At 40.3% G+C, this 12,256-nt stretch overlaps 1 protein-coding gene across 6 annotated transcripts in view; it reads left to right on the top strand.

Moving 5' to 3' along the window:
- The window catches only part of sbno2b (strawberry notch homolog 2b), a 54,925-nt gene that overhangs the window by 20,497 nt on the left and 22,172 nt on the right, over window positions 1–12,256 (top strand). For 2 of the 6 annotated variants that reach the window (XM_063892346.1, XM_063892345.1), the window contains exon 1: window positions 3,721–4,147. The exons of 3 other annotated variants lie outside the window; for them this stretch is intronic. In XM_063892346.1, coding sequence (XP_063748416.1) covers window positions 4,088–4,147 — 60 coding nt within the window. In that variant the 5' untranslated portion in view covers window positions 3,721–4,087. Of the gene's footprint in view, window positions 1–3,719; window positions 4,148–12,256 lie in introns of those variants that run through there. One more of the 6 variants, XM_063892344.1, reaches the window with a different exon arrangement.

The raw sequence follows: 12,256 nt of genomic DNA, 5'->3' as shown, positions 1-12,256 counted from the left end.
TCTCTTGTATTTTTTGTTTTACATTTAGTTTAAATGGGCTGTTTCATCATTGGTTCATTCATGGTCTGCAATTTCCCAGCAGTGAAGACGTGGAATGTTATTGAGCCTCAGAAAGAGACAGACGTTTTTCTGCTTGTGTTGTGCTTTCTCAGCTGTTCTCTCTGGTTTTTCGACACTCCCTACCATGTGAGGCATGGAGAGAAAATGTAAGTCACGGGATCATCATGACTAATCCACCACCTCACACTCGGACCCTTTTTTCGCCCTCTGCATTCCTTCCAACCGTCAGAACAGCCTGCTGACCATGCTCGTTTCTTTCTGTGTCCTTAACCTCAAAGCAGATTTTCTTCTTTTTTTTTGCACTGCTGAACCATGACGGCACAGAAAACGCTCAGTCAGTTGAAGTCCTTGTTTAGTTTGTCAGGGAACTGCCATGTGTATCACAGCCATGTCCTTGTTTTAGTTACTGTACAGCTGTTGGAGAAGTCTCTTTTGGTTTGACGTCCTGCAGTGTAACAGTTTATTTATTCAGTTGCCAGAACTCGGTTGGAATATCCTCTTATTGTAAGGAAGCACACTGTGGGAGCATGTGGATATTGGTCTGTAAAGCTGAATGGTTGTTTTTATTAGAATTAATAGACTCGCAAAGAGATTTGATCTCCTTCCTGGACAATTAAGTCAATAACAACTTATCACAAGCTGAGAAACTAATTACATGGGTACTGTACGATGCTGTATATTAATTTCTCACATTTTAAGTTACGTTTATTGTATTTGGACAAGTAAGTGATGCTGTAAGGCACCAGAACATGAGGGCAATTCCACTGAAACTGAATACTTTATTTTGTAATGTGGTTCAATTGCAAGTGATTCATGCATAAGTAAACAACAAAAGTCCCCTAACACATTAAGTCTCTTGGGAGTTACTTGGAAACTAATGACATCCTTAAAAAGCATTATCAAAACAACTCAGTGGAGTTAATACAAACAGTGGAAACTTTGACAAAACCAAATTGGGGCTTCATCATATTTACTGATCTACATAAATCTTAAGTCCCTTGAAAGATTGGTTGGCAGGCTGAGATGTGCTTTATATTTTGTAAAATTAGCTCTAAAAGTGTGGGCTGTACTAACCGCCGGATTTAATACAAAAACAAATCTGTAGCCTGCACTAAATGATACCAATATCATAGAAAAGTGTCGCCTGCGCTTCTGAAATTCAATCACTGTGGTTTAAAAGATAATCTATCTGCCACAGTGACATGTGCACACCTGTCTACGATCGGTGCATTTGAACTGCTAAGCAGAACACCAGAGTGTTTAGATTTACGGGAAGACACTACAAATACAGAACTTGTTCACTCGCCACTCTGGCTAACCTCAAAGAGTGAATGACACTTTGCAAGCATGCAGATTAACACGCATACTGTAAACTCTATATACTGTACGTACACGTGTACACACACTGAGCATGTTTTGGAATATTCACAGTGATAGTCTTTTGCTATATACTCTCATTCTTTCTGCCTGCGGTTCCTCTCACTATTACACACACACATTCACACATACTCATGTCCAGAGTGCGCTCTTAGGGAGACACTCTGCTTTTACAGCTCATTTTTGCTTTATCTTGAAAGGATTTCATTGCAATATTTGAAGTCATACCGAAAACCTGAATGTGTCTTCAACCTTTACCACATTGTAATTGTGTACCCCTAACAAACTGTATATGTATTTGGAAGTGGGAGATCCAACAGCAAACTCCAATTAGTCTTAAACTGGACTGAATAATGCTAAATGCTGCGGCATGCTGGATAAGGTCCACTGATCGTAGGGTTGCTCTCTAATCATGTATTTAATTGAATCCTTTGTGTACCTACAGACCCTTTAGCTGATACTTGAGTACATCCTTATTTGCACAAGCACAGTTCAAACCGACATTTCTCTCCAGAGTCTAAATATGACCGTGCCTCGCTAAATAACAAGGAAACGTACAACAAATCAGACGGATATTATTTTAGTGCAGTCGAAGATCATCTTGTATTTTTTGATGTAATAAATGAAACCAGTTGGTGTTTTTTGCCCTAGTTAAAAAAAGAAGGAAGGGTTGATACGAGCACTGTTTTCCTTTGGGAGTGCTGCACCCGATCCACCTTCTTTTAAAATAAAATACGGATGATTGACCATCTAACTGGCCTGTATTTTATTAGGTATGTGCTAGGCAACTGTTTGTGTTTTGTCTTTTAATAAACATGCGTGGATCCACCCTTCTTTAGGCTGTGATGCAATGAGGTATTTTTTAAAGTATTCAAAGAAGCTCATAAATGATTCATCCCTATCTGTTTACACACACACACACACACACACACACACACACACACACACACACACACACACACACACACACACAAACACATACACACCTATTATTCAGAGGATTCCCACTCCTACCATGATGACAACACGGACAGGCGCCACTCAGTCTCTGAGAGTCTGACTCTCCTGCAGTCCTGCAGAGACGGACATTACAGTACCTTACCATGCTGGCTTGATACCACATATTCCTGGAAGCTGGATGTGCAAATTGACCCTTCCATCCCATCCTTGAAGGAGATGAATCACATTATTTATTTGTTTTAAGACCAGAATTTCCTGGTTTATGGCCCCTTAAACAGTTAATGTTGCGTTTCAATCAGAACAAGTGTTACAGCGCTGTCTTTGATATGTATCTTGGGATTTTCAAAAATAACCCACTTGCCATCAGATTCCCAGAATGCTCTTTTTTTCAACAATCTGTTCCTAGTTCCAGTAAGCGGGAATTATCACTTATGATGATGTGTTTTTGTATAATTGTGCACAGATAGAAATGGTGGCTGACTCCTTTAAAGACCTTTGGGAAAGGCTAATTTGTAGCTTGCTCTTGACCTTTTAAGACATACTTCTATGGGAAACTATAAATGTGATTGCCAAATGTCTTTTAAAGTTCATTAACACACCAGAGCTAAATGAATAGGGGCATGTTTTGACCGGCCAACTTTAAAATCTCCTGGGAACTACACATGCATAAAAAAAAAAAATGTGGCCAAAATAATGAACAATAACAGTATTAATCCCATTTTCCTTTTAAAATTTAAAAATGTATAACCCTCAAATGTATCTTTAGCTTTGTTTATTTTAAAAAATGGTCTCAAAAGTGATTTAGTGTCTGCTTCAGTTTGGGAGGAAGTGCATAGAAATGAGGCAATGAATTATTTACATATATTAATATATCATCATTATTTTTCATCATTGAATTATGAGTGTTACGTTAAAACCGGTATATCACTACACCCTGGGTCATAATATCAATCATTTATCATTTCTAAAAAAAGCAACACTGAAATTGAGCCTGCTCAGACAAATGGACAGAGAAAAAGCAGAGTATGAGGTAAGACAGGCAGCCTGGCAGGGAGTCTGTCTCTAAATATAATAATCATTAAAAGCGGCCCAGGCCCATTAAACATAGCGGTAAGCAGCGGGGTGTGAGGAGCGGCCAGGTCCACAGCGCAATACTGTTTACACTACAAATGCGGTTGAGTTACACCATGTACAGTAAAATGGGCCCGACTGCCAGTAACTCTAGTCACTTACCAACAAAAGCATCATTTCCTGAAAGCTCCTCCCTCCCTCTCCTCCCCACCTCTCCCCTCCCCTCTACTGCTCTCTCGCTCGCTCGCTCGCTCTCCAACCACCTTCAGAGCTCTGAGGAACTAGTCCACAATCACTATGAGTAAGCCCTTTATGCAAATACCTGACTGTCCTGGCGAAGAGGGAAGCATGTGTTAGACTTGCCCCTTGTCTGTGAGAGGAGCAGGCTTTGTGTGTGTGAGCGTACCTGCTGTAGAGGGAATGTGTGTGTTGAACCAGAGAGGAACTGTGAAACGGTGAGAGTGCACTGTCGGGTGGGAGTGCACCAACTGTAAGCTGAAAACAACACTTTGAGCAACACATGGAAGAGGCTGTCGCTTTCAGGGATTCAAGGTGAAGCAGGAGTGTGTGCGTGTGCGTGTGTGTGTTTTACCCCCACCATACTGCAGCATTTGGACCCATGTCTCTCATGCAGCTCTGGACTAAATTGTATTCACAACTGGGACGACCGCTTCCCAAGGTACTGTTTGCTTCTTTGTTGTCTTTTTTACGATGAGTCAAGTCTGTTGTTTATTGAAAACTCTTTTTTTATTATGGTGTCACGGTTTGTAACTGAAAACTGTCAGAGAAGCCTTTTGTCAAACGGAAACTTGCTTGTGTGAAGAGATTGATTATCTTAGTTATCAATGAACTTGGTATGACCAGTAGATATTTCACTACCCACTTATTTTATCCCAACTTCCTTGAATGATTTTTTAAATATATATATACTTCCTTATTATCCTAACACTTATGGAAGGAGGAAGGCAAGTTCACCTATTGTCACTTTAAGTTGTCTGACATCAAAACAAAGAGTAAACATGCAATGCAAATATTAGAATCAGGTTACACACCTAAAGTAAACGATATAAAGTCAATGTCAAAAATGTCTTTTGAATTTGTTTCTCGGTAATGCCTACAAAGGCTGGTTTCCTGGACTAAGCCTGAGCCACGTCATAGAATGAGAACATTTTTTCAATAGAAATCTACATTACATTTATTGTTCTGGAAAAAGAAGCCTTCATTCTGCAAAATCTGCTTTTCTTATTTATTTTCTGCATACTTCACTAACTCGCCATGTTGAAGAAAAAATAAAATAAAAAAAGGTGATCAATGTTTGGGATTTGGGCTCTATTCATTTGCTTTTGCCCATCATCAAGTCAGGCTGTGAATTTCCATGCTGGCACACCAGAGTTGCCAGTCAGTCCCCCATTACGTCTTTGATGCTCTCCTTCCCAGCCAGGAACTATGACAAATGATTGTTTGTCTCACTCCTTCCTTGCTGTCTTCCAGTAAGTGTGAGAACCTGATATCGTGTCAGGCCAAATAGCACTTTTGTCTGGTTAGATGATGGCTATTAAATATTGCCATTGTTGTACTGTAAGCAACCCTGCACTGTTTTGTTCTATGACTCATATGTCAATCTATGGGCTCATTGGTAGGAGTCTTGCACATTTCCACTGAATCTCTGATTAAAGTTATTGGCTAATCCCACAACGTCAGCATTTATATTTCTCACAGGAATCTGCAAAATTACACAATCAGGTGCGTCACGTTGTTTTTGCGTGAACAATGTTTTTTGTTTAGCACACAGCAACCTGAAGATGGACGTTTTTTGGTTCTTTCTTCCATTAGCGCAGGCTACGTAGCCTTTATCCTGTAGAGCATTTTCTTCTCTTCTCAGTGTGCACATAAAAAGGCAGTAACATTGAAAGATGTTTTTTATTTCTCCTGTTTAATACTTTTAATTTAGAGACACTTTTCTGAAACGATTCCAATCAAACAGATGGGCTGGACATTTATACCACATTTGATCAAAAGCGTATTTGGCTTTCTGAGTTAGATTCTTCGTTCCAAATATACAGTCTTTTTACGGCAAATTTCCTGAGCATTGTTTTAAGACAAACTTGATCTAATTAATATAACTGGACAGAAAAGGGGTGCCGCACGGCAGCCTCTTGGTGGGAACTTGTTTGTCATACGTTAAACTTCAAGCATTACCTAGGCGTGCAGCTTACGGGAAGTGACTAAATGATGGTGAGGATGGTTGAGGGCATGGGGGATGGACTGATGATGAGTGGATGCCAGTAATGCAGGTTCCTATGCTGAACATAGAGATTCAGTGTTGACCTATTGCTTATCCTGCATGTATAATTGCAGCCGTAGAATAACTCATGGTGATGCTAGTTGAAAATACAGGGTTGCATTCTGGATGATTATTTCCCAAACTGTTCATGCAGGAAACAAGGTGCAGTAAATCTGTCAGGTCTGAATGTGTTCAGAAAACTGGGCAGCGGCTGCAGAAGGATTCAAATATTACAGTTAAGGTTTACGGATCATCGGATAGTTTTAATGGTAATGAATCATTTCAGTTTCTTTCACCAGTGGTAGTAGTATTGGCAACTTTGATTTGAGATAGAATTTAATAAATGTTTGTAAGTCTCAATATGTGTCACCAACAAACTACTAACCTGTAGCCGAATGGTTACTATGTATGACGTGTAATCTCAAGTGCACAGCTTGGCTGTGGAGCCTTGTGGTGCGTCGTACCACCCTTTCCACCATTGTTCTCTCCCTATACTGTTGGCTGTTGAAAATAAAGGCAAACAAGTTAATGAAATAAGTCAAGAATTCTCCCCGTTTTCGACATATGTGAACAATTTTTCTTTGGTTCGCCGTATCTCTTTCCAGTGTTCTCTTTAAAAGTGGAAATGACATTGAGTAAATGTTGGTTTAAACTGTTATAGACAATGCTTTTTACCTTAGGGGTCTCACAGGATAATCAGGATTAAAACATGTTTCTCTACTAGCCAACATGCAGTCGTCATAGAGTGAAGATCAGTTGAACTTGATGTAATAGTCCCAGCCTAAGTGCCCGTGGTTATAGAAATAAATACCATCCCCAGCTAGAAGTAGATTTTTGGCAAACAATCAAATCAGCAACTTACGGGCAACAAGCCCACCTTCATGAGTCACAGCGTGATAGTAGTTCACTGGCCGCAGGTGTGGGAAAGCGTGGATATGTCACACACACTCACACACACAAGACAAAAGAGAGCAAGGTTATTTGGGGTGTTACGAGGAGCTGTGAAAATACACTTTGGACACTTAGACAATTTGAACCTTCCTGTTCTTTAGTATTGGTTTGCCACAAGAGCAAATAAAAATAGTAAAATGTCAATTTCAGAGAACCTTCACTTTGAATTTCAGTTCAGGCTGTATCATACTAACTAACAAACAAATATTACCATCAGATCATGTTCTCAAGACTTTAACAGGTCGTAATGAGAGGGTTAAAAAGGTTTATGTTTTTGTCCTCCAGAGATACTATTATTTCATAAAGTGTTCCCTAGAGAAATGATCAATTGTGTCATTACCGCTGAATGTTTAAACTTTCTCAGTTATTCTTTAGGGATGTGCCTGTAGCACGACAGCCCCTGTTGCAAGTGTTGTGTGGTATGTTGAAATTTCTTCACAACCCCTCACACCTACTTTTCTCTGCACTGAAGACGCAAGCTCACACATGCAGGTCATCACAAATACACACACACAGATTGAGAATGTGTGAATTTTTGTGCCCTTAAGTTATTTAGTTCTTTTTAAGATGGCAAATTTTTCTCCAAAGCCCACTATATTTTTGTATTTGTTCGTTTTCTTCTAGTTCAGAATGCAGGTTTCAAGTACTGAAACATGACTCTGTGAATGCCAACTTTCCCTCATGGCACCCTTCTGTGGGTGACTTCCTCATGGCACCCGCCCCATTAAATCTCCCTCACTGCTTCTCTCTCTTTTTCTGACTCTTTCCTCTGTTCTCTTGTTATTTACCAACTTGTGCTACTTTTTGCACTTGTACATTTCAGAATCTGAATTTGCCAGATTTTTATTTTGTTTTATTTGCTGGCAGCACAGTGTGGATATTGGAGCCTGTTTGCCTTGCTTCTAGTAGTCGGCTCAGTGGAAGTTTAAAGCTCTTCCACATGAACAAATAACAGTTCTTTGAACCAGCACCGTCATTCGGCTGCTAGCTGGGAACCTTGACATGACATCCTTTTATTTTCCAGAACATATGAAAACACTGGAAAATTCCAGGCGTTTGTAACCAGCAACAGTTCACGGCTCACTTTACTCAGACTTGGCGGAACATGAAGGCTTGCCTGTCAGGAGGTTGCTGGATGGTTATGCCGCCTCGATTAGCGTTGAATAGTCGGTCAGGGATAGGCGAGACTTGGCTGTCTGTGGGCTAGACAAACATGAGACCATCATTTACTTTTGACCCTATAACCATTAAATTGTAAATACTTTTAAAATTGTTAATCTCTCTTATTTGTTAGACCAACATTTCAGCACACTTGTCAAGAAAAGTCAACATGGATATAAAATTATATTGTCAGAGGCCTTTTAACATCAGTTTTGGCTTGGCGGGGTCCTGAGTGGAGCTCTTTGTTTTTCTGTGGAAGAACTGAAACTGTGATGGCCTTTCTCTAGACCTGAGACTTTTAATTGTCTGTGAAGGACTTTCAAAAGTGTTCAAATGTATTTTTTGGGCTGCAGGCTATGTGACTCAAGGGTCAAAAACAAGATGTAAATCTTTCCATGTGTACTCAATGGCTTTTGGACAAATTGACCTCTTGGTCCTGATTTATGACAGTGTTTCTTCTAGAGTGAATTGAGGATACAACGGTGTTTTCAAGACTTCACAAAACACCATTGCAAATTGATTTAATACTTAATTTGAATGCAATTGCTACCAGTTTACTCAATCACACGTCTATCAAAGAAATGCTTTGGGAAATGTTTAATGTCTGTTTCAAGACTGCGAGATGTTAGAAGGAAACAGAAAAGCTTAGAGCAGTGCTATTAAAGTCACATCGTAATAGATGTATCAGAGATGAAGGACATGCATAACATCCTCCAGACAGAGAGATTCCAGTGGAGGCCTTTATGTTAAAGCCAGACTTTAAGCCTGACATAAAACACACACGCACTCGCACACACACCATGGCCATCAATCAGGTTCTGTTGACTGCATGGACAAGGTTAACAGCTGACCCCCAGAAGGGAAGGTCTGGGGTGGGGGTTGTTTTAGTCAGCTGATCAAGTGTGGGGTGTGTGGTTTAATACCACTCCTTTTTTCCCCTTTTGCTGTGTTACTTTAGGATACACTGTCATTTTGACTACCTACATTGTAAACAAGAGCCATAGCACATTCGCAAAAAAAAGCCAATTGGGGAATGTGTTACAGTTTCTTCTTTAAGACGCCACAGAACCTCCCAGATCTTTGCTTTTAGATTTTAGTTTGCCTATGTTAGTACACACTACATTGTACAAAAAGCTAATGTTTACATTTACATTTTACTTCAACCTTAGTGGCCCAATGGTGCTTTTAACATAGGGCCCTTTTTGTCCCGATTGATATATGTTGCTATATACAGATAAATACATAAAGTGTTGGGTTAAAAGATCCTCTTCCCAGTCTTGCAGAATACTGTGGGAAAAGAAAACTAGGATAAACACTAAAGGAGGGGCTGAAAGGGGACAGAGAGGGATCGGAATCAAGGGCGATGGAGTTTAAAACACTGGGGGGAAATGAGAAAGAGCTGACAGAAAAGTATGATGAGGTCATTTGAGGTGTGAGTTTGTCTATGTAGGTGTGTGGGGTAGGTGGGAGGACAGGGTGAGATGTTTCCTGGCCTTGGAAAAGCTGGCAGTGTGTAGGAGGGGAAAGCCCGGGGCCTGGCCTGCCTGCCTGGGGCCGCGGCCTGGCCTTGCCCTAACGCAGGTTTTTGAGTTTGACAGGATGTGGTCTAGGACTATATACAGTACTTCTTACCTAATATTTGCTTTTTGATAGCAGGGGGAAATATAGTCTGTGATATGTCGCAGTGACGAAACTAAAGACATAAAACTGGATTTAGTTCTCATAATGGTTCCATAAATCTTCAGTCTTTATCTTGGTCATGAACTGCATCTAAATTAATTAGTGCGTATTTACAGGTGGGAAGTTGGTAAGGAATTAGTCCCTGTCGTTTAACCAAAGTCATGTTGACATGTCAACCGTTGTCGACATTTCAAGCATGCCAAAGCAACTTCTGGTGAGAAGAAGCAGCTGGCAACACCATGTGTGTCTCAGGAGGCATGTGCTGTCCCCATATTCCCCTGGAGTAAGCAGTGACTCAACCTACAATACAGAGTGGGTTACCATACAACATTTAAATAAAGAACATTTGTCGAGTGTAAACAACTTTCCCTATTTGATTTGAGAGGCTATGATCGTAACAGTGGAGTTTATGAGGAAACACGAGCTGCTGAGCTTATTCATTTACAGATTAAGAAAGGTTATTATCTCATAAACTAAACATATATTTCAAACCAAGTTGTCTGATGAAGGTTTTAAGATTAGAGACTTGATTGTTTTTCCATTAATGGTAACAAGCAACCTTTAGAGATGAATAGAAGTACACAGGGCATGGAAACGATTGTTTTATAATGCTAACTAAAAGATAATGCTGTCAGACTTCCTTGTATGGTAGCGCCAAGAGAGGCTGTTAACTCATTCACTGTTTTATAATAGCTAATGTTAATTTTAGCCTTAATTTTTCAGCACTTACCTCCACCATTATAACAGATTCACAGTTTGTCCCTTTTAAAGGAGGGGGTTATTGTGTGATGCAGATTACTCATCACACTGTAACTACATCATCCATAACGGGTGATGAAGCCAAGCTGTCTGTGGGTGGTTAGTGTGAAAAACTTATTTTTCGTTCTGATTCTTTCAGTGAATAACCCCCACCTTCAGCCACCGCCATCACACTTTTCAGCTCTGCTCTAGAGGGGAGATTTGCTCCTGGTTTTCATTGCTTTGTGACTCTATTAATAATCACCAAGCAGATAACTGTCATTATCGAGCCACTCAAATACAATTTACTGCCTCTTTGGGTTTATGATGTGACGTACAGTACATGCATGTGTGTGTTAAGCTTCTATACATCGCTCCTATTTGCATACAAGGTTGTTAAAATTGCACCATGTTCTACATCGATGGTCAGAAGGATGCCAGTAATTGTGTGTAGTTTCAATTTCACTCTCATGGTCGTCAGGGAAGGTTATGCTGCTGGCTTTAGCATTTATATCTGAGGAGAAAATGGAAGTGTAACAAGGAGGAACACGTGAAAGGCAAACAGCAGGGTGAACAAATAACACTCACATGGGCTTTGACATGTTCTCCTCTGAACATGTACAGATAGACCCATACTGTGATTTTCTTTCTCTCTGCCTGTTCTCAGAAATTGCAGTAGAGATTATTCTCAGAAAAGTAACACAAATACACAAATTCAGATGTTGGATCCACAGTCAGGATTAGTAGTTATACGGTTGTGTGGCTGTGGAGGGAGCCAGATTAGCATCAGAGCAGTTGGAATTCAAGCCTTATCTCTGCTCGGCAGGACTCGCTCTCAGGAACAGAAGATGAGCTAGCCCTCGGTACGGGCCGCCAGGGGACAAACACTGCTGCCTCTGTTTCGCTCTGCTTAACAACTCGATTAACATGGTACTCAGGTCTGCCGCTTCTTGGTTAGCATAAACCAACCTGCTGCAGTTTTCTGTTATTCGTCCATATCAGGACTCTTAAAAACAGCACTACATGATGTGGGAAAGCCAGCAGTTACTTCAATACGAACACAGAGCAATGAGCTGCATGTCTCAATACAAATGGAATTTTAGCAAACAAATAGGTTTGGTTTGAGCTTGAGTTAATCCAGGTTGATGCTCATAATTACAGTCATTCATTTCATGACACATTATTTATAAGCAAAGCTATATATGCAAGTCCATAACTTTAATCTAGCTTTATTTCATGGAAAATCTGATGAGTTTTTAGTTAATGTATTCATCCATTGTTTATGGTTTATTTCTGCTGCTGGAAAAAAACAATACTGTTTTCCATGGTGAAATACATGTCTTGTGTGTCGCATCTGTGAGTTTCCACAATTATGCTTCTGTGGAAAGATGCCTCTGGTAACACAGTGTACCTTTTGTTAGCCTTGTTGTTGACGTATACATCCTCAGTCGGTGTAGACAAATAGAAAGGGAGAGGGAGCAAGGGCGAACACTGAATAGGATGCGATAGGAAGACAAACAGCTTTTAGATTAAACAAAAAAATATGGAGGAAGGAAGTATGGTAGAAAATGAGGTTATGTGCTAGGGAGTGGTAGTGATATTTTACAGGAACCCTCTCTAAATACACCCCTCTGAAACCCTAGAAAAAGCAGTTGTTCCACTCAGCTGTCTACAATGAGGAACACTTTCTGAGCTCATGCCTGATCTTGCCCTCAGGAAAGACACACACACACACACGCCCACTAACACCCACAGGGAGAAATAGAAAGAGAAAGGAGGAGTGAAAGAGTTAAAAAGAGGCCTTCTGTTATAGCTTCCAGTAAACTCTGATAAGCTCAGGCTGTACCCTTGAAAAAGCTCTTTCCAGCACACAAACATCCCCCCCGTCACAGTCAGCAAGTTGTTTCTCTAATGTCAGAGGGCAGAAATATACACATATATCTGTGAGGGGTGAGCCCCTGTTTGTCTTCCTGC

Source organism: Eleginops maclovinus, chromosome 9, assembly GCF_036324505.1.
Source record: "Eleginops maclovinus isolate JMC-PN-2008 ecotype Puerto Natales chromosome 9, JC_Emac_rtc_rv5, whole genome shotgun sequence".
Taxonomy (NCBI): Eukaryota; Metazoa; Chordata; class Actinopteri; order Perciformes; family Eleginopidae; genus Eleginops; species Eleginops maclovinus.
Note: the sequence above shows the minus strand (reverse complement) of the source record. Positions and strands in the feature narration are given on the sequence as shown.